The 25,765-nt window shown below is 42.8% G+C and overlaps 2 protein-coding genes and 1 long non-coding RNA gene across 5 annotated transcripts in view; 2 read left to right on the top strand and 1 right to left on the bottom strand.

Moving 5' to 3' along the window:
- LOC311257052 overlaps nt 1-25,765 on the top strand; it is a 92,468-nt gene that overhangs the window by 44,821 nt on the left and 21,882 nt on the right. For 2 of the 3 annotated variants that reach the window (XR_014622565.1, XR_014622566.1), the window contains exons 4-5: nt 22,471-22,581; nt 24,453-24,592. This is a non-coding gene — a long non-coding RNA (uncharacterized lncRNA). Of the gene's footprint in view, nt 1-7,466; nt 7,768-22,470; nt 22,582-24,452; nt 24,593-25,765 lie in introns of those variants that run through there. The other variant, XR_014622567.1, reaches the window with a different exon arrangement.
- On the bottom strand, nt 1,199-6,628 carry zic3 (zic family member 3 heterotaxy 1 (odd-paired homolog, Drosophila)). The gene is made up of 3 exons (XM_084353567.1): nt 5,377-6,628; nt 4,380-4,543; nt 1,199-3,767 (listed from the first exon to the last, which is right to left on the bottom strand). Exons 1-3 carry the CDS (start codon nt 6,365-6,367, stop codon nt 3,585-3,587), a joined length of 1,338 nt encoding a protein of 445 aa, XP_084209693.1. The 5' UTR covers nt 6,368-6,628; the 3' UTR covers nt 1,199-3,584.
- On the top strand, nt 14,303-18,931 carry zic6 (zic family member 6). The gene is made up of 2 exons (XM_084353701.1): nt 14,303-15,464; nt 17,365-18,931. The coding sequence occupies exons 1-2, from the start codon at nt 14,507-14,509 to the stop codon at nt 17,988-17,990; spliced, it is 1,584 nt and encodes a 527-aa protein (XP_084209827.1). The 5' UTR covers nt 14,303-14,506; the 3' UTR covers nt 17,991-18,931.

Here is a 25,765-nt window from a genome sequence, read left to right as displayed (position 1 = left end):
AAAGTTTTATTATTTCATAATCATATTTTCACGGTGATCACTCGCTGTGGGTCGGTTTATCTCATCCCCAGATGCATGCGTAAAGGGACGCAGCCCTCCGTGTGAGCCCGCCGTGTTTTGGAGAAAGCCGGGTCTCGGTTATTTGACGTCACGGTGTCTGAGAGGGGGAACTTGAAATGTGCGACTAGACGAGCCGGGTAGGCAAAGGAGGGAGGGAGGGAGGGAGAAGAGAGCAGAGAGGAGGGTGGGGTGGGATGGGGAAGAGGGGAGGGAAGAGTGGGTGAAAAGACATGAAATCAAACGGAATGTGAGGCGTGCGCTTGCGCAAAAAGTCAAAAGCAGAATTTGAATCAATATTCCTAAAATCTGTTTATAGTTGAAGGATATTTGTGGGTTAGGAGGGGAGCTGGGGGGGTTTGAAGCACCTTGTAGGGGGGTTGGTGTGAAACGCTCCCCTGGTTGAGACTCCAGAGGAGTAAAACAGCAAATTCTTCTCTTTACAGCATGCTTTTACATTACAAACACTGCGTTTTTTGTTCGTTTTCCCCCCTTTTTTTCCACGGATATAGCTTTGTAAAACATTAGATACATTACACTGTATGATATTAAAGATTTCAGGCCTGTGCATGAGCTCTTGTTGTCATTCAAACTGATTTTTTTCGCCGTTTAAACGCTTATTATAGCGTCCATTGATGTGTGGTAACTCCTTTGGTTGTTTTTATGAAGCGGTTCCTTGTTAATCGGGTAGTGGGAGACGCTGAGGCAGCGCCACTTTTGGCAACATATCCCACTCCACTTTCACGGTCACACAGTGTCCTCAGTTGCCCGTCTTCCTCTCTGCACGTTAGGATTATTTCAAATTGAAAAAAACAAAAACAAAAAAGAACTTTGCATGCGCGACTCCTGCAGCCATAAACGGATGACCCACATCTCCACCTCAGCCCCCTGCGCTCTGCCAAGAAGTGCTCCTCTGACTCGCTCCCCCTCAATATTCCCATTCACACGCGCGCACACACACACACACACATACACAGACACACACAGCCAAGATACTAAGATGGCGCCTTAATCAGTGTCAAGTTCAAGTGACTCCTACTAGTCTGATACAAACAGCATGGCAAACAGTGTCGGCTATATGCGTAAAGATGCAGGGAGCAGAACAACAAATGTGATAATAATCAACGTCGCAGTCTGAAAGTCGCTTTTCATAATGTTTTTTTAATTTCAGTCAAAATTTCCGTTCACATTTCTTCATAAATAGTTGGTAAAACAAATCAACCAACATACAGTAGCCTAAAAAGTACAAGGAACCTTTTGCCTCTGGTAGCTAAATAGGCTAACGCATAGGCCCTGCTGTTGTAACATGGTTTGCCTCAATGTGGCACAGTGACACAGTTCATCAGTAAAACATTTTTGCTCTTCAGGAATAACTCGGAGTGTGACCCATTTCTCCCAGAAAGTGTTACAACATCACATTCTAGCTGTGTTTATACATCAGATATTTTTTTTTTTTTTTTTTTGTCTCTGACCTCTGGACATGGGGCAGAAAGGTGGTGGGAATAAGAAAAAGTACTTCATTTAAATTAAGGTATAGAAAATAGCATATAAAACATATATTCCTTAAATTATTTAAATAAACTTATTTCATATATCACTGTCACGAGGTACCGTTTTTTTACATTTTATTTTAAAAGTAGTGCTGGTGGTCTGAAATTGTTCTCGTACGAGTACAATATACTTTGTGTATGCATAATATTTAATTCTTGAGAATAGGTTACAATGCAATGCTGTAACTCTTTTTGCCACTGAACGTATTCTCCTCCCCCCCCCGACCCCACATAGATCCTAGGATTCCTTCCACTAGATTTTTTGTTAAACACAAAAAAAATGTCATCTTGACAAAGTTATTCACACAAAACAAGCAAATGTGTAATCAAACTGCTCTATATGCAACACCACAACAAATAACACGCTTAGTTTCACAGAAGAATTACATTTAAAACAATGCAAGCTGACAGACAAAAAAACTTTTTTTATTTTTGAAGATACTGTTGTTGTGACAGTTCCATTGTTTGCCGATGCACACATTTAAACATACTTGCACAAAGACATTGCTGGAACTATAAAGGTTGCCATAACCTGGCGCATATATTTGGGCGCTTTGACCCCCGAATTTGAAAAATACTCAAAAATGCTGTCACCTTGATTTGGAAAATCATGAACTTCGCACACTCGTCTAAGACCTGTATAGGAGTGCAATAGGCTGATGGGTTTATTCTTTTTTTTTTTTTTCTTTCTTTCAATACTGAGTTTATGCTACGAATTGACATCTATTTTCTGATCCTATAAAAGTAAAATACACAAAGAAGGTTTAAATTTAACCAAAAATAAAGATATCAACAGAACCTGTTTTTTATAGCTTCTCAGCTCAACTGAACTCAGTTTCTACAAAGTCAATGATTTACATGTCAATGGTCTCATAAACAAAATAAAAGTGACGGAAATATCTGCATTATATATAGACAAATCCATAATATTCATATAGATGATTTTCTTCGATCCAAATAAGACACATGTAGGCCTATTGGTTAAAAAGAGAGAAAAGAAACAGAAGGATACAATCGCGATGTTGGAGCTTTAGTTTATCATTTGTTCAATGTTAAGCTGGTTATGACCAAAACTGTACAGTTCTTGTTAGAAAACATTTCCATAAATATCATTTAAGTTTCAGAACTTATACCCATAATTAAATTACAAATTGATAAATATGGCATCATGGATATGTATTTACAACGGTATTAACAAAAGGCAACGTTATATTCAACGGTAACAATCGTAACCTAATACCACATTTCTCCACCTGAAAACGGACGTTGACAATAGATTCGACCCCATCAAACAAGGAAATACATTCACGAGTATAATATTTATTTAGGATTTTTTTTTCTGTGTTCAAGTTCATGACAAAGACTTTGGCACGTTTCTTAAGACTGTTTGAAGTTCCAACAATCAATTGAAGAGGCGACAATAGCGCGTCACCGTCAATATAAAACAGCGTGAAATAATCTTCCTTTTTATTCTTTTTTTTTAAATAAAAATTTGAGAAAATACATAAAATGAAAAATAAAACAATTTTTTTTTCTTGAAATCTGTAAACTAAAAGATAAAAAAAACATTTATTTGTACTGAGAAAGTATTACGTTTATTTAGTCGAGATTTTTTTTGTTTGTTTGTTTGTTGTTGTTGTTTTTTTTTTTTTCCTTTTTTTTTAATTTGATTTCCTCAAAACTGCGGAGTAAAAGTCAAATTTCGTGATCCTGAGAACGGACGTGGCCTGCTTGGTGCTGGCTTTTGCTCTCATCTCCTGTTGTTGTTGTTGTTGTTGTTGTTGTTGCTGTCGTCCCAATCCCATGTGTGTGTTTCTGTCAGTGTGTGTGTGTGTGAGAGAGAGGATGTGTGTGTGTGTGTGTGTGTGTGTGTGTGTGTGAACAGGAATAGTTTTTAAGGTTGTTGTTTTTTGTATTTTTTTTTTCCATCCTCAACCCCGTTGTCCAACATCGAGAGAGGATTTTGTTCTCCGGACTTCAAACGTACCATTCATTAAAGTTGGGTGCCAGTCCTTCGCTGTGACCAGACGTGTTTTGTACGGCTAACGGCGGTGTTTTTGTCGGGTCTTCGGTGCTGGCTGTGACCAACACTGGTGGTGTGGACGACTCGTATCCAGAGCTTGCTGCTGGAGACGATTCGGATCCTTGAGACTCGTGTACCTGCAGACAAAAAAAAAAAAAAGAGAGGAAAAAGCCCACAAAGAGACACGATGAGTGACTGGGAATGATCATTTATACCCTGAAGTGGCTTGGATGGAAAGTGTGTTGCACTTTTAAAAATGCGGATCAACTCCAGATTTCAGTTGTGGCACTATAACTGCAAACACACAGCAAACTTGGGAGCTGCTCCACTGCAAAAAATATCCGAATCAATGCGCCATTAATGTGCGTCTTGAAATGTAGTAAATAATCACTGGAGAAGGAGAAGTTTTCTTTGGACGGGGGCTACTTTTTAAACAAAAGGCTGACAAATAATGTCAGAAAAGTGAAATATTCACAGCTCACCATCACCACAGGTCCACTGCTTAATTAAACTAAGAGCTAAAGTGTCACTAACACACAAAAATGCACATTTATTGTTGTTTTTCCTTTTCTTGCAGTGTGACAGTGCTATAACATCTTACAGAAAATGCATCAAGTTGTGATCGTGTGTCTGTGTCAGCGCAGGAGGAGGAGAAGGAGGAGGTAGTGAAGTGTGTGTGTGTGTGTGTGTGAGGGAGAGAGAGAGTGTGTGTGTTAATGTGTTTAAGGAGTAATGAAGACATTAATTACCTTCATGTGTTTCCTGAGAGAGCTGGGGTGTGTGTATGACTTGTCGCACACTTTGCAGATGTATGGCTTGTCTGATGTGTGCACATGCATGTGCTTTTTCCTGTCGCTGCTGTTGGCGAAGCGTCTGTCACAGCCATCAAATTCACACTTAAACGGCTTCTCACCTGCAGGATTAAACACACACACACACGCACATACACCGTGAATTTACACCCCCGGATAGCCTGCACAAACACGCTCCCTCATCGTGACACCACCTGTAAACTGGGAGCCCGGAGCATGTAAATTGTCTGCAGCCTTATTATATAACAGAGTAACCTACATTTTCCAGGCGACATGGATACAGTTCTACTACTACACACCGCTCTGTCAGGCTTTATTTATTCAAGAGGCCTGCTCCTTCATGCTACTACTACTGGCCTGCCCTGCGCGCCCGCTCTGCTGTAGTAAACACTGAATCAACAGGGCATTTTCTTGCACTACGCGACGGCCTCGCCGAGGGTGAGAATTACAAACACAAGCCAGAGAAACTGATCCACTGTAATTATACGAGACGTTCAGGGTGCACGGGAGTATCCTAATTTTCCATCTCCCCCCCCCCCCCTCCTCTCCTCCCTCCCAGCAGCCCCTCGCTCACATGCAGCCAACTTTGACAAGCGAGTGAAGCGTCTTAAGTTTAGAAATACACACACGCACAAACTTCTGAGCATTAAAAAAGCTGCGGATTGAACGAGGGGGCTGACACACGCAGCTGCGCCAGGAGGAGTATATATTTTCCCCCCTGAAATCTGGAGCCAGGGCTCATTCATCACTGGATTTGGAAAATAATTAATAAAATGAAGCTGCACTGACAAAACAATTCAGCGAGATAAATGCGGGCTCGAGTTCTCTGGTAAACAACAGACAGGGCATGCACTGTGCTATTGTGAAGCCCTCTGTCGCGCAGGGCAGCCTCACTTTGCACATGTTATTGTGTTGTTTCTCGCCGGTGTCCTACCTGTATGTGTTCTTTTGTGGATTTTCAAATTTTCCGATCTGGCGAATATTTTCCCACATCCGGGGAACGGGCATGGGAACGGTTTCTCGCCCGTGTGCACACGGATGTGGTTGACGAGTTTGTACTTGGCCTTAAAAGATTTCCCTTCTCTCGGGCAGTCCTCCCAGTAGCAGATGTGGTTGCTCTGCTCGGGGCCGCCGACGTGCTCCATGGACACATGAGTGACCATCTCGTGCATGGTGCTGAACGTCCTGTCGCAAGTCTTTTTGGGTCTGTTCATCTGGTTCTCGTCTATCCATTTGCAGGATAATTCTTGTTTAATGGGTTGCCTCATGTATCTAAAGAAGGCCCCCGGACCGTGGTGTGTCGGCACATTCATCCCCATGTTCATGTTGATAGGATGGCTGTAGTTGTGGAGCTGAGCCCCGTAGGGGTCCGTCCGAGGGCTCGCGACCGGACGGTACGGATCAGGTCTGCCGAAAATGTCCCCGCGTAAGCCAAGATGCATTTGGCTGTTTACTACATGTCCACTCGGTGAAGTGTGGCTCACCCCCTGGTCGTGAAGTCCTGGAAACAACAGATGTCCGGGGTTATCGCTGATCCCGGGCGGCCCGTGGAGGCTCCCCGCCGAAGCTGCAAAGATCCCATGCTGGGCGCTCGGCGCTGTGGACTCTCCAACACCCCGGTTCCGGAAGAGAAAGTCCCGTGTTGAATTGAACGCTCCTCCGCCGTACGAGCCCACCTGCCCGCCGTGCGAGTGTCCCAGGGCAGCTGCATATCCACCGGCTTGCGGAGTGAAAGCTGATGTCTGGCTGGAGGCGATATCGTGAGTCACTGGGCTGATTTTGAACGCTGCGGAGTGGGAGGAATCGGAGAAGGGATTCAGTCCCAGACTCGGTTCTCTGCCCCCCATATCGTGGTGCCGTGGCGTCCCGAAACCCCCCACTCCTAGCGATGCAAACTGCGGACCGCTATCAAGAAGCATAGTCATGAGCTTGAAGCAAACTTAGGAGACGGGAAGAAAACAGAAAATAAAATTAAAATCCAGTTTAGCGGAGCGCGCAAGCTGCAGACACCGCGCCGAGATTTACCACGTTTTGCGCAAAATCCTAAAATAAAAAACACAGCAAGCCAAAACGGGAAAAATCCTATGCGTAAAGAGTTTGGGAGAAAAAAACTCCCGTTGACTGCGATCCGTGAGAAAGAGGATCAAACTTCCCCCCCTTTCCAGGCGGATGATGTCCTTGGACTGATAAAGTCAATCACTCACTCCCAGAACATAAATGAACTCGGGAGGCAGTGCTACGACAGCCAATCAGCGCGCAGCTACCCCTCTGACACGTGACCGCGAAGGAGGGTGTTAATTGGCTAGATTTCTGGTGATTGGCACAGTTCGGTATTGAAGATGGCAGGTCGTCTCAATTGGTTTCGTGTGATTGGCTCTTACAGGCATTATTTTGCAGGTATAGCGGAGCACTCTAGCGCAGATCCTGTGCGTGTTATGTGTGGCGCACGTCTCATGCAGCCTGACGTGCTTTTTTACACTCCTCGACAAACTCCGCAAATAAAAAATAAATATGAGAGATTTTTTTTTTCCCCCCCCCCTTGTCTTCTCCAACAACCAAATCCTGTGCAAACTTTTTAGCGATGCACTTGAGTTATTTTAAAGGAGCAGTTAGTGTGAACGAAGTTATTCTGCAACACGAAATATATTTGGTTTGTCATGTTTAGTGGATACACAACTTTTAATATCTATCTATCTATCTATCTATCTATCTATCTATCTATCTATCTATCTATCTTATATAGCTTATATATCATTATCAGTGTTATTTTTCTCTTCCATGTGGCCAGTTTTTGCTCTTATTAACTGAAAACTTGAATGTACTTGGCGCAGCTCCAAAATGTGCCTTTCTTGAAGCCGCTTGAAAGAGGAGGAGGAGGAGGGGGGGTATTTTTTTTTTTTCTTTTTTCTTCTTCTTTTTTTTTTTTTTTTGCAAAAGCTCTATAGGGTGTAAGACGGAGGAATAAAAGACAGAAAGAAAGATGGCAGTAATTGTAATATCCTGAGATTTTTTCGCTCAGCCAAAAAATTCGTGCCATTGAGCAAGTTTCACAGGGCTGCCGCTGACTCGCTGCAGGACACATAAAATCTGATCAAGTTCAGAGACGCGCTGAGTGCTTCAAGCGGCGCTTTTTAACTCCAAGCCTTTCACATCCTTTCCCCCCTCAATCTGTCCCAGGAAGGAGCTCACATTCTTTATTTTTCAGGGGGATCTCTGGACCCCCCAAAAAAAACGCTTCAAATCAGTCCTTCATTCCGCTTTCGCCCTCATCCCACCGCATTCACTGCAGAACATTTCCTCGAGAAAGAGTTGTAGATTGAAAAAGGTGAGTTTTCCAAACTTCTCCGTCGTCTTTCTTTGCTGCTGAAGAGAGAGAGAGGGAGAGAGAGAGAGAGAGAGAGAGAGGGGGGAGACGAGGTAGGCCTGTGTGTGCTGTGGGAGTGTGTAAATCTACACTTGATTATATTTAGCCCTGTGGAGGTTGCATGGGATTTTGTTTTCTTGAAGTGAACATAGCCTGCTCAGCTCTTAGGCCTGTTACTCATATGGTAATTTAATTGTTGGAAGGACCTGCATACCTCTGTCTGTCTGTCTGTCTGTCTGTCTGTCTATGTGTGTGTGTGTGTGTGTGTGTCTGTGTGTGTGTTGTTTTTTTTTATAGCTGTCCTGCACATTAGTACAACACTTGCGCTTTTTGCACATAACCTCAACAACTTATCTCGACGCAAAACGACGAATGAGATTCACTCCATCTCTCTTTTTTCCTCCGTAAGCTGCTCCCTCTCCCTCTCTCTCTCTCTCTCTCTCTCTCTGTTTGTCTGCCTCTCTCTCCCCTCCCTCCTTCTCTCTCCCCTCTCGCCACTAAGGCATAGCCTCTCACACAGTTTCCTCCCCCTTCACTCTCTCTCTCCCTCACACACACACTCGTCTTCTCACACAGCCTGCGCGTGCACTCACACACACAGTGTACCACAAATACACACACACACACCGACACACACACACACACACACACACGCGCGCAGTTAACAGAGTTTGCCTTTGCAGTTTTGCACTATGAGATTTATGGCGACCTTTGTGAACTTTCACAAGTGACAAGCAGCCTGTTAAGTTTCCCTCTATCCCCTCCATATTTTATTGGCTTGTTGAAACGCTTCCGCAACAGCACTCAAGGTTGCGCGCCGCGTACGCGCAGCCACGTTATCACTATGAGATAATTAAGTAACGTGTTTTTTTTTAAGATGAGTCACAAATGTTTGTGCGCCACGGAGCAGCAAGTGAAGGCACCGAGCTCTCGCTGAGAAGAAAAAGGGGGGAGCTGTCATCAGCCAGGCCTTAATGTAAAGCAACTGTTGCTCGAGAGTTAAATTTAAAACTACTGCGGGGCCTTCTTCTCTCTTCCTCCTCTGCCACACTGGGATTTTATTTATTTATTTATTTATTTATTTAATTCCGCAAACGTGGAATTTGACGAGTGGGGGCTTCAAACACGCGTTTTCTAATTATGTGTCTTTCACCAGGATCAAAACAAAACCTGGAGAGTCAGGGTGGCAAGAAGATTTTGGTGACATTATTCTCTCTTTTCTTAATTGTTTTTATTTATTTATTTTTTCATTCTGCCTTCTTCTCACTTGAAATGAGCAGACTACCATGGCGCATTTATAATATATATATATTTATATATTTTTGCACTGAACTTAGAATAGAAAATGGGGAAACTTCAGAGAGTGGGGGGGAAAGACAGCTTCATAGAGCTCTAATAGAGCTGCACTTTTGTTAACCGTTTGTCTCACTCACACCAGCCATTTTCCCCCCAAAATATTTTACACCGCTCCTCGAGCATGCCGCCCTCCGCTCACTGACACACTCACCTCTATTTTCTTTCTTTTTAAAAAAAATATCTATTAAATTCAATTTTATATTTTCTTGTTTTGCATTCACACTATTTCTGTGTATTTCTTTAATTTTCTGAGATATTAATTTTACTTAAAAAAATAAGGAATCCTGTGTTTTCTTCTGTTTAAATGTGCCACATAGGTTTAAAAAAAAAAAAATCTTTAATGATGATTCGAGCTGAAAGCAACGTGCTGAATTATAGCAGCATATTCTGCAGGACTATGTATAAATTTGATGATTTAGTTATCTCTGCTGGGATTACCTCATTGGGCGTTGGGATAGCCCATTGGTTATAACATAATCTTCTTCCCACTGAGCATGCGCGTTACCTTAAAATATCACAATATTGTAGTGTGCATACCTCTGTGACAGTAGGCCCATGCTGTTGGAAAAGAGCAGAACATAACCATCAGCCTAAATGGTAAACAACTCACATTTATACATTTATTCTAACTAGATGTGTCGGAGTAAGTAGCTGTAAACGTTCTTTCAGTGCATAATGTGATAAATGACCTAGATGCATGATGATTGTCTTCTTATATAAACAAATTGGCCTATAGCAGCTCTCAATCTTCTGGATTTTTTTTTTTTTTTCTCTTCTTCTTGCAGCTAAGTGGAGTAATTTTTTTCAGACCACGTTGTCTGGCCTGTAGCCTACACTATGCTTGGCTGGCTCAGGCCGCTAGTGCTATAGACAAGTTTGTGGACTTGAAGTTAACTCAATAGTGACCAGACAGAAGTGAAATCTCCATCTCCCTTAAACAAAGGCAGATCCGTCGCCCAACATGACTTCCATTTTACCAGAGACCACTGTACATGAGCGTGCTTTTTCTGTATTTACATTTTAAACAGACAGAAGAGCGATCAGTGTATCCCAGCGGCACAGTTAAATGAATGATACCGTGATTGACTGTTTGTGCTTAAATGGACATTGTGCTGAATGAACTTGCAGTTTTTTTTTTTTCCTCTCGCTGTGATTTAATGTCACACATTCCTCCGACTGTGTGTGTGTGTGTGTGTGAGTGTGTGTGTGTGGGTTTAATAGGAAAATGGACCGTTGTGTTGTGTGTGTGCTGCTTAAGCTGTGTTCTCCTCGACACTTTTCTCATTTCTCTGACATTCTGCGGAGCCCTTCAACAGTATGAAGGCTCAGGTTCTGGTTCTGCACTCACACCACAAGACAGGAGATTTCATAGAGTCTCAGAGGGAAAATAAGACACCATTTTGGCTCACGTTGGTCTCAGCGAGAATGCTGATTTAACTTATTTTATCAGAATGCTTCGTGTTTTTCAGGAAAACAAATATTAACACCGTGCGTTGTATTTTCACACACTCGTCGCCTATGTTGACTCCCATTTTATATTTCTGTGCAGGTGTAGCAGTGAATAATGGGAAGGATTTTTGTCACGTGTATTGCGAAGAACAGTTAAATTGTCATTTTTGAATTTCACAATGTATTGCATGACTGTGCTGCGTTGCTATCAGGGGCATTTTTCGTGCTGTGCATGTGTTCGTCTGTTGGAGGAACACAGTCTGAGAAATGCTCCATCATTCCGTATTTGCTTTGTGATATCCAACCCCAGGTTTATACTTGCATATGGTACGATAATAACTGCACGGGTCATCATCTATATTTCATAGATTATATGGTCAGTTGGGTCTGGAGTGACTGCTACACAACTTCGCCTTCATATGGCTGATGGAGAGGGCTAATTGACTTCTTGCTGTGATTTACTGGAGCATCTGTCTGCAAATGGACTCATCCCAAACCTGTTAATTCATCTAAATTTCATAAAGTCATGGCAAGACCGTGCACTGCCATCTTTCATAAATTATAATACCTGAGCACACTCCACACGAATGCATGCAGTTGTTAAAACGTGTACACACACACATGCATAAACACACACATGCTGCTTATGAACACACAGTCAGTCAGTCTGTCTGTCTGTCACACAGATTTGGACACTTGATGAAATAATTTTGTGCTCTCTTTATTATTTTTTTCTTTTGCATCGTGTTGTGTTACATTAACATCAGTCGCCAAGTGTAAATCCAGGAGATTTGTGTAGTTTATAGTGGATAAACATTTACATTTATAGGTTGGCGTATGTGTGTGTGTTTATTGACTTTGTGCGAATGACATTTTCCCAAAAAAAGGTTATTTTCAAAAGAGTTCCTCTCATCGCCACCCCCGTTTTTTTAAATTTTGCAGTATTTTCAGGGCCAGCACTACAACATGGCGTTGTGCTGCAGCTCTGCTCCCCCTGACTGGCATTTATATTCAGCTTAATTTCATCTCCCCATATCGCCTTGGAGGTCCACGTTCACTGTGCTGGGAGTGATTTGGACCTTATGGATGTAAAGACTGTGTACTGACATGAGTGTTTTGATCGCTGGGAGTGATATTTTGTGTGCAACAGTCACTAGGATTTTGTCTGGCCTGTCAAGCAACTAACATAAATGACCCGGACTCATAAAGCTGGAGGGCTGGAGGGGATTGCAGATGTCAAAATGCTGGAAATGTGCTACAATGTGGATATCTAACCTGTTTTTTTGGACATGTTCATGTGTCGTTAGCTTGTTTTAAATTCTACACGTTCACAGATTTTGCTATATTTTTTCAAAATCAAATAAAACAAACAACACAGCAAAGATGTTATTGTAACACAACAGAAAACTCAAATAATCGCAGTGTATATTTTCATTTTTGGCCATTACCCTGCTCTTATAATTTCGCTGCTGATCGCTGTGAAGCTAACCCTTCCACTCCAACATTAATCCCAGGAAAATGAAAATTGTGCCGAACATATTTTGTAAATTTTAAACACACAAACCGACTGATTAAATACTTCCACTCATCTACTTGATTATGTTGTTAATACTACACTTACATACTTGTGCTGCAGAGGAAATGAATAGACTTGTAATTTATGGAAAACTGCTTATTAAGCTAAACTCTAATTAAGTTATGAGCACATTAAGGGCCATTTGAAAACATTGAGGCAAATGTAGATGTTACGAGCATTTAAATAATCTTTCTAAAATAATAAAAAAAACAGTATAATCAGTTATCAAACGGGCCTTTGGTGCACAGTTGACGTGTTATTGAGGAGCTGAGGCTAAACATTGTTGTGTTATAATTAAAAGTGCATCCATCCTCTGTCCTCTCTCTTGTTTTGCCTTCTTGGTTGCAAATGAGGAGCTGGAGTGATTTGGGGGCGCAGGTCTGTCACTCCTTTATGCTTTCTGAATGACACATTGGAAACTTTCGGTTTACATGCCTTCAGCCCCTCAATCATTTTCGGAAATGCATCGGGTTAAAGGTTGACAAACATGAGCGTCCATTACAATCATGACGGAATTAGGCCAGTCCTGGGCCTGTCTACTATTTTGCGGCGTTTAATGTCAAGTGGGCCCCTTTTGCTTTGTCTCTGCAGGTGACGTCAGCATAACAATGTGGAAAAGGGGAATTTTTTTTTCTCTCTTTAAAAAAAAAAAAAAAAGAAGAACATTTTCAGACAGATCCAGTCGTTTTTTTTTTGTTTTTTAAGTAAGGAGGGTTTTCACCTTAAATCTATAAGCTGCAGTCCGGAGCCAACGCCACGTCATGTAGATTTAAATAAAAGCAGCAGATAAAAGTATTTGGCTAAAGTGGCGCAGGTAGAAGAAGAAGAAGGGGAAAAAAAAAGCGTTGATAGAATCAGAACCAAAGTGCAGGAGACGTGCAGCACTAAAGGAGAATGGAGAGCCTTTAGGTGCTGTCCTCACAGCACCCCGAAGTAAGAAAGTTTATCTGAGTTTCCCAGGCAGGCTCGAGCCTATCCACTGCTGTTTTTTTGGTCACGTTTTATGATTTACATTTTTACGTAACGATTTTTTACATCTGCTATAGGCCTGCCCGCGTGACGCATGGCGCGCACACTTGATGATTATTAATTTATTTTGGCCCTAATGAGAGAAAAGGGCTGCACGTATGGAGACAGACACGGTTCACAGTGGGGCTCAGAGGTAAAATAGTACATCATGTCCTGTTGTCTGCTCCTGTGACACTGCTGCAAAGTGCTGCTGGGAAATAAGTTTTGTCCATTTGAGCTCGTGACGCGTCGTTGGTTGAACTACTTGTTGCTTTTATCAAACTTTTTTATTTTTCTTTGGACGTGGTGCCAACAAGTCATCCTGTGCCCTGACGAAAAAATGCGTGTAATCCTTTAAAATAAAACATTAATGTAAAGATACTCTCACCTCAACGAGAGCTCAGTTATTTGTGTATTACATTAAAAAAAAAATACTGCCTTTAAACTTTGCCTTCATGCAGCCTAATGACACGTGCATTATTAATATTTATTAAATAATTTCAAAATAACTGATTTAATTGTGAGAATTAGTTGTAGCTTTCACTGTTTTTCACATGTGGCACTCCACTCAAAATGCGAGCCTTGACAATAATTGGCCTGGACACGCAGTGGCCAGTCTCTCCATTATTCTTGCAGGGCAGGAGTGGGACATTTGCTTTGGCAAAGATTTCCAGTGGAATAGGAGCGGGTAGATGGGGGCTGTGATTGTCTTGTGTTCTGCTCATGTCTGCGTTTAATCACTTGACTTCCATCACATGATTAGTATTTCACATTAACCTTTACGCTGTTGTTGTTGGTTTTTTTTTTTGTCCATACGTGGAGATTTGGAGAAAGGGGTCTTAGCAGAAGGCGCCTAAAGTTAAAGAGGCAACAATATTTGCGAGTATCGCGGCACATTTCAAAGCATTTTCTCTGCGATATTTGAAAACGGAGTCGTGCGGTGAACGCCTGCGTGTCCCTTTTAAAACAAACCCAGCGCCTGTCAATCACAGCGCATTCCAACCAATCCCAAAGCTCCCTTTTTAAAAGCAGGTTTGCCTGCTGTGCTTTTATATTGCACCATGGCCTGTTTCGAAGCATTTTTACTACCACGGTTATTGCCACAAATCAAGAGGGCAAAGTGAACGGCATGGGACTCACACCAACTTTAACGAAATTGAGTCTGGTTCCTACTTCTGCGAAGTTCACGGCCAAGAATTTCACATGCAGATGATATACAAACAGGGGGAAATGGAAACTGAATTTGTAGGTGTATCCTGAGTGCTGAATTGGTTTGATTTTGCAAACTCACAGCCAAACTCACAACAAAACATGACAAGCCTTTCGAGGTTTAGTGGCTGCCCTCTCTCTTGCGTCAACCCCGGGGAGAGCAATACTGAACCCAGCGTGGTGCTGCCACCTTTGGCAGGAGAGCACATGGGACACCCCACTGGCAGTTCCTTAAAACTCTGCCCCTCGCACAATTTGCGAGACTACCCCGAGACGAGGTCCAGTGCATATGTTGACCATTCGGTTCCCAATTTTGCAGACTCTGGATACCCCGGCCACCGGTTAGAGCACAGCCCTAGGGGCATTATCATTGGAGCCAATCTTTCTGGAGCCGGCATGCCACCCGTCACTGATCAACTGGCATCAAGAGCTAACCAACATGGCGGGATTGGAAGGTATCGTGACTTTCCTGGCTGCAGGGACAACAGAAGCCATGCTTTTTTCACGAGTTACCAGGAGCAGGCCCACGCCTCCACCGACGCATCCCGAGACCTCGGCAGCCAGATGATGCTGGGTCTACCTGGCGACCTCCTCAACCGGACTCACCATTACAGCCAGGCTATCAACCCCAAGGGAAACAGCCAGCAGCTTGTCACGCAATTCCTGGGTCTCTACAAGCCCCTCAACATGGCAATCCAGCGTGGTGGAGGCGACGCTTTCCTCAGGTGCTCCAAACAAACAGTGAAGCACGAGCTGGTGTGCAAGTGGAGTGACGGCCAAGAGGGGGTTGGGAAGCTGCCTTGCTCCAGAGCCTTCGGGACCATGTATGAACTTGTCACCCATGTGACAGTGGAGCATGTCGGAGGACCCGAGCACTCTGAATATGTTTGTCACTGGGAGAACTGTGCGAGGGACAGGAAGCCTTTCAAAGCCAAATACAAGCTGGTGAACCACGTCAGAGTGCACACAGGGGAGAAGCCCTTTCCCTGCCCCTTCCACGGCTGCGAGAAAGTTTTTGCAAGATCAGAAAATCTGAAGATCCACAAGAGGACTCACACAGGTCAGTTAACCCTCCTGCTAAAACAAGATGTTCTGATGATAATAATAATAATAATAATAATAATAATAATAATAATAATAATGCATTTTGATGTGGGGAATTTTAATTAAAATGTGTTCAGTATTTTCAACTTGACAAACTCTTTCATTAATATTTACCAGATGTACTTTTTCTGTATCTGTGTGAACATGTTTTTTTTTATTTGTCATTATTTAATTTAATAATGGACGTGTGCTAATTCTGCCACAGTATTTTCCACTCTTCTTAATATTATTATTATTGCTGTGATTTGTATTAAATTACCATCACGTGTTGCTGCTGTTATTTAGGCCCACAGAGTCATAAAAACTGTGTCACGCAGAGCCTCCCTGGCTGCTCCTCGCCGTCTCTGTGAGCTGTCTGGGTTTTTTTTTTTTTTGTAGGACAGCAGCATGTTTCAGGCTCCACGAGGAAGCACGCATGAATAGTAGCCCAGTGAGCCAGTTACAGACGAGTAGGCTATAGTCTGCAGGCCTAGTCGGTTTGGGTGCCTCTCCCACTTCATTCAGTGAAATTATTAAATAAATGCCGGGACACCGGAGAGCTGTGACGTAGCCGTTACGCTGCCTGTGCCTCCCAGGGACTCAGAGCACATCACACAGTGATGGAGTGGGAAATAAAAAAATAAATAATAAAAAAAAAAGGTGAGCGAACGGATGACCTCAGCCTGCCAAGGAAATAATTATCAATGCAAAACAAAAACGAGTCACATTTCCTAATAAAGAATATTTATTTTTTGGCCTTATCTTTGTTTCATTTCTATCATTTTGGCCGGTTATTGTCAGGAAACACACTGAGATCGTGCTCAAAAAAATGCATTTCATCTAAAAATGGAGACTTTGGTGCTGAGCACAGGCTCCAACTTCCTCTCTGAAAAAGGATTTAGTGTGCAATCGTGTTTTATTCTGATTTTCACACACCACAGAAACCTGAGCTCACTAATTTGCAGTAACACCGAAGTGTTTTCAATTAAATTCAAAATGTAAATAACGAATGAAGTGACTGACCCTCGGAAAAATATTTATTTACCAGGTTTAATTGTGCTTTAAATAGTTTTTTAACTAATGAAAGGAAACGAGGACAGAGGCAGAGAGGGGACGTTTTGTTATTACACAGCTGCACATGCGTACTGTGTCTCTAACCAGACATGATTTACGTCAAGGAAATGTATGTTTACATTTTGAAATGCCAAAGCAAAGTCCCGCATTAACACAAACATTGATAATTTAAACCGAAACTACTAAAGTTGCCTTGATGAGTCCAGCTCTCAGGCTGCTGATTGTCCAGACAGTGCGCAGCTGCTGCAGGCGACTCTGAGCTGGGAGATCAATTAGCACCCTGATGGCCATAACTCACTCTGCGCATGATAACTCCATTTAAAAAAAACAAATCTTTGCATTTGCTGTGGCAGCTCCGTGATAATCTAACGCACGTTGAACCAGAAGCCTTGTTGATCCGGTGGGCTCACTTGTTGCGATCAGAACTTGCCAACAAAGTTTCAGCAAACTGGTTTGAACTCTGCAATTTCATGACTCACGGCGAGTTTTTGTATTTTTAGGAGCAATTAACCAAAACAATGTGACATTTTTAAGACATTTCTAATGAAGGCCTGAGAGCGGCTGTGTGTTCGCAGTCACTGACTGACAGCTGAGGATCAGACAGTCACTTCACAGTGTCGAGTGAAGCCTGAATGTGCATTTTTTTGGTTCTTAGGGTCCCTTTTTAAATGTACTTGGTTACACGAAGCGCACTCAGGTGACTTATGCTACAGGTAATAATAAGGGTATATGGTCATGGAGAGCATGCACGGGCCTGTAAGCATTTTCATAACTCGCCGCCATTTCTCTCTTTGCACGTTTAGGTGAGAAACCTTTTAAATGTGAGTTCGAGGGCTGCAACCGGAGGTTTGCGAACAGCAGCGACAGAAAGAAACATTCTCACGTGCACTCCAGTGATAAACCCTACATGTGCAAGGTCAGGGGCTGCGACAAGTGTTACACCCACCCGAGCTCCCTGCGGAAGCACATGAAGCTCCACTGCAACAAGGCCCACGACGCCAAAAGCGGTGACGCGCGTCCTGGCGACGGGGGTCACGTCGCGGAGGCCAGGTCGACCCGAGTCCCGGATGGAGTGCAGATCAGCCCCACTCACCCCCCCACCTCCACCCAAGACGTCCCCATGTCCCCAGAGAGTCGAGACGAGTCGACCCTGAGGTCACGTTTCCATCACACGTTTGACAGCAGTTTGGACTACTCCGCGCACAGGTCACAGCCCCTCTTGGACCCTTTGTTGCTACAGAGAGGCAGCTACAGGTCCCAGTCCTCCCAGTACCCCTGCGGCCAGACAGGTCACACGTTCGCCCAGAGCTCAAGGACTTTCCCCTCCACTTCCCCCTTTCAGAAAAGTATCGTCAATGGATGGTACACATGCCACAGCGGCGTGGACTCTTTCCCACCAAAGCAGTGTAACAACATCCCGTCTCTCTGAGGAAGCCCCTGTTGGCGACTTCCACTTTTTTTTTTCCTCCCCTGGGCCTATTTTTTTCATGTTATAGCATAAGAAGAAGAAAAAAAAAAACACTTTACAGCTGTATCTCTATTACTCTCTGTATTTTTTTGTGATTGTTGTATCAGATATTTTGTGACACGTCCTGAGTCATCCTATTTGAAATGTGGCGAAGCTTTATGTGTCGTCGTGAGGCCTTGTTCGGTTGGGTTTGGCTTGAAGCTGCATCTTCCCCCCCCCCCCCCACAGTGGCTTAGAGGAACTATAACAAAGTGTATATGCCTAATTGTTCGCTGTGTTACATAATTATTAAAGATATCTATCTCCAGTAAGTGAGACAAAAAATGAGAAAGGATTTTCTTTTTTTCTTTTTTCTTTAATGGAAATCTGCGTGTTGAGTCTTCTGAACTTACAGGCTATATTACTGGAAAGTAAAAGGAAACGTCTTGCTGAATGTAGCCCTGAGTGTTGGGGAACTTTACTGAATGTAAACTAGATGTAATGTATGTCGGGATGATAGAAACATTATTCATGTCTTTATGTGTGTCGCGAGATGAAATAAATATCCGAGAGATCTCTCCTCGAGTTAAGATTTGTGACCTAACAAGCCTGCGCGATGGGCCTGAAGCATAATTTGTCTGTAATTAAGATACTGCGAGGCTCAGTAAGTTTCTCTCTTTTAATTATTATTATTATATTCCCTTGATTAAGTTCTTCTCTTCTCCCTCTTTTCATTACACATTCCTGTTTGTATTATATGTATATTTCACATTTCTGTGCAAAGTAAGACCAGTGTGAGCATAAACCAGTGTTCGTGATACTATTAAAAACGTTTAATTAGCATACAGTTCTACTGTACATAAGCCTACTGTATAATTAATTATGTATTCTATATTTTATTAAAGTGTCTATATTCTCTTTGATCAGGCGTGTGTGGTTAAACCCAATCAATGTATTCTCATCGTGAACTAAAACTTTTTTCTTTTTTTTCTTTTTAAAAAAAAAAAAAATTGTCATAATTTCCAGTCCGCCATATTTGCAGGTTTGCAGTTTTTGTGCAAACCAGCGTGCCGCCTGGATACGGAGGGTGCTCTGACGCACAGGCGATATATTCAGTCAGGCCTCTCGCACCAAAACCTGCTTTGATTCAGGTCAATCTCACGTGATGGACTTTAATTTACTAGAAAAAACGGCCGAAATGTAACTGGTCAAACGGGCATTTCTCAATCAAAACCTGCAAGATTGAAATGATCCAAACTGCGCCATGTGAGTGCGCGCGTCAGCAGGATACAGGTGTATCCGACACGAGGTCAGCACGCCCTCGTGTCCCTTTCTGCTTCCACTTCGAGTCACTCTTGCAGATTTTTATATCACGTGAATCACTTTTTAACATCGTGCGCACACACAAGCTCCAAAGCGTCTAACCTCGAAGGTTAGCAAGCTGCAAACAACAAATATGACCCATGTAGCCTCAAAATATTGCATTGTGCAAACACTAATTAGTATTCCTATCATTATTTTATAGCACAAACAGAAAGGCTTTTATTTTCTCTATAAAGGCTTGTACATTCAAAGTGTTTCGAGCTCCTCACTTTGAGTCTGAATTAACAGATTTTCTGGATTTCACAGTTCAAAAATCACAGTCCCGCTCAGAGGGGACAGATATGTGGTGTTCATTTTCATTTGGCTGTCGACAAAAGTTGAAAAAGTTGTAGAGGAAAAAAAAAATATTCATAAAACGACATGTTAGTTTTTATTTTTTGGATGCCCATACTGCTATAACAGCAAAATGTTTTGCCTCACTTCACCCGAGTTACAGTTTCTGCTGACATTTGTTCATGTTTGCTTGCTTTCTTGTACCTTCTGGAATGCAAATTTCAACCAACACCTCATTATTGTAGAGAAATAAGCTGAGAAGATTTCAGTTTGAAGCCTCGGCACAGCTTCAATTAAGTTTTTCGCTGCTGATCCTGGTGCAGAGCTAAATTCATCTACAGTCAGTATTATTGTCATGCAGCTCATTCTTGATTTACTCTGCCTGTTGGTTTTTTTTTTTCGACTCCCTGTGTCAAAAATTACACCTCTCTCTGACAAAATCACCTGCTGAGTGACCAGGCTGAAGTACAGTTGATGGCACGTGTAATCGTGTGTGGCTAAAGATGATGCACACAGGGACTGTCCGTCCTCGGCCTGCTCAAGAAAAATACTGCAATTGCTTGATTATTGTGGAGGTCGGCCGGGTCTCAATTATGATGAATAAGGTAATAAAGTCTCTGCTCTGCTGCCGGAAGCAAAGCTTTATACTCTGTACCTGCATGTATAGATGTCAGCATTTTATACCATTAGAGACGTGGAAGATGACCGCCATTCTACACACCAATCTCCTCCTCACATATCAAAAGGAAGCCAGGTCAAAAGTGCATTAATTTTTACATTTCTTTGAAATATATATGCTTACAGTGATCTGACGGCTAACTAGCTGTTTCAAGGATGTTCTTTATTCCAGCGAAACAGATCCGATGAAGGGGCAGTTGTCTCGATGGCCACACAAAAATAATACATGGAGGTGAACAGCTGTGTTAGAAGACATTTTCCTGCCAGTGTCGACCATTTTAACACGCTTTAGCTTCTTTAAAAGTTCAGAAGACTTTGGTTATGGTGCTGTTATTTGGATGTTGTGTGTACGGCAAAATAAAAGCGGGATAAACCTACAAGCCGCTCACATTATTTCTGTTGCAACATTCGTCCTTTTTTTTATAAAAATGCTTTAAAAAAATGCTCTAATCCTCTGTGAAAACATGCAAAGTAAGCGGCTGTATTTCATGTGCTTACAGTGTAATTGTTCTTGAGTTTGGTGCAAAACTGTGATGAACTTGTTTATGCATTCTGTGTGCTGGTTTAAAGTCTGTGTTGCACATGTTGCTCATGGGGATACATCTTTTGGGAGAGTCAGATATTTTTGATGATGCATTTTTAAAGTCCCCCTTGAGTTTGGCTCCAGTTAATTTTAGCTTTTAGCGTTCCATGAGGCGTCTTTGTGAAAAGCATCCACAAGTTGCAGTATCTGGACTTCAGTTGTGATAAGACAGCAACCAGTTTGAAACCAGTTTGAACCAAATCCTCCATCTATTAGCAATATTCTTCGGGGTCGGCGGGGGGGCCAGGAGCCGAACCCGGCTGAAACTAGACGAGAGGCGATGAACACCCTGAACAGGTCCTGCTTCAATCATTTCTTTTTTTCTAATCTGCTTTTTGGTAAAGAGCAGCGATTGTGACGCAGCACCAGCACTACCCAGGTTGATAATGATAATCATTTTCAGGGAGTTTAAGATTTTGTGTTAAGTAGTATGGCACGGCCTAATATGGATCATTTAAAGTGGTTGATTCTGTAAAAATATTTCAATTGTCAAGTGCTCCTTTCTTCCACTAAATTGAGGTGAACTGGGTTGGCTTTGATCCGCGTACTTTAATGATGCGGTGACTGAAATTTTCTGGGATCGCTCTCTCTTGTATTGCAACCTTATCAATAGCTTGCATCAAAAGCTTTTGGTGTTACTGTAGTATCGATGTTTTCAAAGTAATCTCAACATATTCTGTATTTCTATCTCAGAGCTCATCCTCTAAACCCCAACTATTGTATGCACTGTCACATTCTGCCCTATTCTCCTCCATTTTCTAAAAATAGTAAATCCCGCCTCAGAAAACACAATAGAGGTGATCAAACATTATTTGGTGCTCAGAGACGCCTCTGGATTTGCATATGGAAAACTGATTTTTCCGTTCGCTGTGTGAGGACGTGCAGAAAGCCAAAAGGCGGCGACCTGAACTGTGAATTTCTGCGACTTCATCGTGTACGCATTACCTCCTATGTTCTGACCAAGCCGTGGTAATATTCCATAATCACTGAACCCTGCCACACCCTTCCCCCCAGTAATCACAACTGATTAGACCTCCGCTTCCCAGTTTGCCACTTGTCCGCCCGCCATCTTTACTCTCGCGCTCTCTGCCTAGCAACAAGCACAGACGCCATTTTGGACAGGGTATACACGGGTATAAATCAATTTAATGTAAATAAATCCATTTCACCTTGGGATCCATTGAATTGCTATCTCGCCCTCCCCTGGGTCGCTGTTATGCCATGCTGGGGTTGAGACCCAGCTGTGTACCAGGGGGTGGGCTGCTTTGTCACACCAGGTCTTTGGTTTTTATGCATCATCATAACCATGTATGACATCTTGCGTAACTTACACTGCGTGGCTCCCATACTTTCCCAAGTAAGGTTTAAGCAGCCGGCTCGGGCTGTGTCAGCGTTGACTCTGACTGACAAAGTGTGATTTTAATTGGATCTCTGGCTTCTCCCCCCCCCTATCCTCCCCAGGTCAAGCCAGTGGTGCTGGTGCTCCCCAACTTGCTTTCTTTTCATCCACCCCTCTGTGCCCCCCTCCCCTTTTTTTTTCGCCAGGTCCTCTTGTTCCTCCGTCTCATCTATCTCTACCCCTGCAGCTCCTGGCTATCTTCACCCTCTATGGCTCCTTCATGATGGCCCCCTAATCTCTGCCAGTGTGGTTCCATGGTAAGTAGGAGTGCTCTGCCAGAAACATGCATGGAGCTCGACTCATATATCTGCTTTTTTCTGTTCCCTGCCCCTCTCTCCATGGAAAATTGCAACCCCTAATGGTAAACTGGATGCAGCTGCACTGCTGTTTTTATATTTTCTCGCATTCTCTTTCCAGTTGGAGAAAAAGGACTACTGAGGGGTTCGGCATCAAGGCATCAGTGATGCTAACAGTGAATAATGAGGGCAATAGTAACAATGAGAAATGATTGATTCCAAGTAAAAGATTTAACGATATAATAATACAAGTGTCAATAAGATGAAACAACGGCGTGAAATGGATATGTAGCTCCTCTCGGAGAACATAAGCAAGGTAATCTGTTTCATGTCAAAGTCTTTCTTTTAATTTGACAGGTTGACAATTAATAAGCTTTTAAAAACACACCATCAGAAGCGGGGCTCTTACGTAAGACAATGCAATCGTTGCGATTCGTACGCACATGTGTTTACAAACCATAAAATGGTGAATTGGAACGTCAAGTCCCAGCGCTGTGCTCTTATGATTTAACCAGACTGATCCTTTAGATTTCTTTCTCATCCTCATCAGCGCTGCACTTTTTTCTGATTTCAGCGGTGCCAGCCCCCTGTGAAGTCCAGCCTGTACCAGGGCTTATTAAACTAGGCTCCTATTCACTCTCCCCAACGGTCGCTCCACTGTCAACTTAAGCCCAAGCCCCTCGACCGCTCAGCGCTTCGACTATTGTTGCAGAATTCACCCAAAACTGAGTATCGCTGAGCAGCCAATATGCAGCAGGATAGAGATAAAGGCCCCGCCCATCCTCATATCTAATGCATATCTGTCTTTTGATGCATTGCAATTTACCCCTGTGGATGGTTCTTAAAAAGATGTCTTTTTTTCAGTTTTTTTCATTCATTATCCATGCCTTACGTAACAGATATTTTGACAGTTCTGATGAGCCAGTTTCGGAGAGACCACGGAGACTTTAATGGTCTCCTGTGAGCTGGTGAGCTCGGGAGGTAACCATATGACTGACAATGATTATCTCATACGAAGAATAAACAACAAGCTGAAAGTTTGCAGACGTGGCCTGCGGTGGTTGTTGTGGCCTGTCGCGATGCAAAAAGGAGAAATAAATAATATTTTAAAAGTCCACATGTTTCAAAATTCATACTTCCAAGGTTTTTTTTGTGAGTTAGGTTGTGTGGGGTGAGCCGACCTTTGAAGATCTTTCAACTCCTGCAAGCTCCAGGCCTATGAGATGCAATGCCATCCTTTTAAGGGAATGACCATCACTTTGGTCCCCGTGCTTCTAATCCCTCCTCCAGACCCTTGTCATCAGAGATCAACCAGGCTGAGCCTTAATGTCCTCAACTCGCTGGCAAGGGCAGCTGGGAGCTTTCATGTATGTGAAGAGCCAGATGAATATGCTTAAATCTGCATGTTTGAGCAGGAATTGATGCCTTTATCTTCATCTGTGTTTCTTAACAGTTCTGCAGTATACGATCTGTGAGAAATGATCAGTTACGTTCTGGAGCCTCTGATTAATGATTCACATTTTACAGAACGCATTTGAAGCTTTTGTTAGAAACAGTTTAAAAGGCTTTGATCACAACGCCTAAAGAGCACAACGACTTAGATTTGTACAAAAACAGCGCAAAAGAGACGCTAAGTGCCTGTTGTCTTTGCTGTCTCTCAAAACAATCACATTTCATTAGCAGCGATTCAGTTTTGCATTTGAATACTTTTTGTGCGATTTCTCGAATCTCCGTCGTTTGAGGTTGAACTTAAAAAAGGGATCACATTGATCACGGTCCAGGGTGTTTCAAAGCAAAGAGTAATCGCGAGTGTTTAATTTTATCTGTTGCAGTATGCATTGCAAGGCGGCTGTGTAATCAAGCCTGTGAACTCGACATCTGAAGGAAGGATTCTGTTTCTGATCACATCCCTATTGAAGTCCATCCATCGCTGAACACGGATGTGTTGACACACTTGAGCCTGCTCTCCTTGGTATGTAACCGTCAAATTAATGCATGTTCTTCACATGATGCTGTACATAGTTTTCAGTCGATGTCTGGTGCGTGTAGCAGTACGGAGGTCCCACATTTTAGAAAGCTGTAAGTGGGGATGCGCGGCGATCTCGCTGTTAACCTTCAGCGTTACAAGAACACCCCAGGGCCTAACTCTACAATGATGGATGGAGGATGGCGGGGGTTAGGGGGGCCCACACACAACCCAGGAATTCCCCTTGGGCCTTTTCAATTACAGTTAGACCAAGCTCCACACTGTGATGATATGTTGCTTTAAGGCTGTGACATTAATGGAGGGGACAAATGTGATTTGGTGTGGTGTTGACCCCAAAGTGCATGACTCAGACAGAAGCACTCTCGTGGTGCGCAGGCAACAGGAAGAAAATGCAGGGTAACCTATTGTTGCTTTATTTATTCACAGTCATCAATAAAAATAATCCAAACAGACCAAAGCGTCATTTAGGTCCCTCTGAAGTTAAAGTGCTATTGATGGAAATAGTTTATCATTAGCCACAAGCTAAAGGGAGCACAAGGAGCATGAGAGAGAGTAATAAGCCAGTAGTGTGGCTTTGAGGAGCCCAGGTAACGGAATTAAGAGCGGTGAAGGGAAAGTGATTGACGGTCCCTTCATCTCTTTCATGATCAATAAGGCAGCGTAACCTTGTATTGGACGTATGCTATGATATGGTAATGTGATGCACAATGTGTGTATCTGAGTAGGTGTGTGTGTGCGCGCGAGCACTAATGCACATTTAACATCAAAAACAGCTGCAGTGTTTTAACGCCATGATCAACACAATCGCCAGAATAAATGTTGGCAAAGTACGTTTCTGCAAAACCACAGATTAATTAAAATCTTATATTTCTTTAGGTTCAATCTTAAATGTTTCTCTTGTCACAATGCTGTGCTTATGCTCTGGTTAGGTTTAAGTGCAAAAACCACTTGGTTAGGGTCAGGAAAACATTGTGTTTTGTCTTAAAATGACTGTTTAAGCTGCAGATAGCCTGACTTTCTGTCAAAATATGTTTTTTTGCCGCCATAAACACGGCTGGAAACAACGGCTGACGTCTCCATAAAAATACCCACAGGTGTCACGTTTACAAATCTTGAAAACGCAGACTCGAACTGTGGTCACTGGCTTGGCAGCCTTGT

Source organism: Pagrus pagrus (genome assembly GCF_965226575.1).
Source record: "Pagrus pagrus genome assembly, chromosome: 5".
Classification (NCBI taxonomy): Eukaryota; Metazoa; Chordata; class Actinopteri; order Spariformes; family Sparidae; genus Pagrus; species Pagrus pagrus.
The sequence above is the reverse complement of the archived record's forward strand: the minus strand, read 5'-3'. Positions and strand labels throughout refer to the sequence as shown.

What these genes read in the sequence shown, in the direction of transcription:
- zic3 (XM_084353567.1), bottom strand. Translation starts at nt 6,367, where the DNA reads ATGACTATGCTTCTTGATAGCGGTCCGCAGTTTGCATCGCTAGGAGTG. An exon ending in CCACAAAAGAACACATACAG is followed by an intron (nt 4,544 to 5,376) that starts GTAGGACACCGG and finishes TTAATCCTGCAG; the next exon opens with GTGAGAAGCCGTTTAAGTGT. An exon ending in CTCTCAGGAAACACATGAAG is followed by an intron (nt 3,768 to 4,379) that starts GTAATTAATGTC and finishes TTTTGTCTGCAG; the next exon opens with GTACACGAGTCTCAAGGATC.
- zic6 (XM_084353701.1), top strand. Translation starts at nt 14,507, where the DNA reads ATGACAAGCCTTTCGAGGTTTAGTGGCTGCCCTCTCTCTTGCGTCAAC. An exon ending in CCACAAGAGGACTCACACAG is followed by an intron (nt 15,465 to 17,364) that starts GTCAGTTAACCC and finishes TTGCACGTTTAG; the next exon opens with GTGAGAAACCTTTTAAATGT.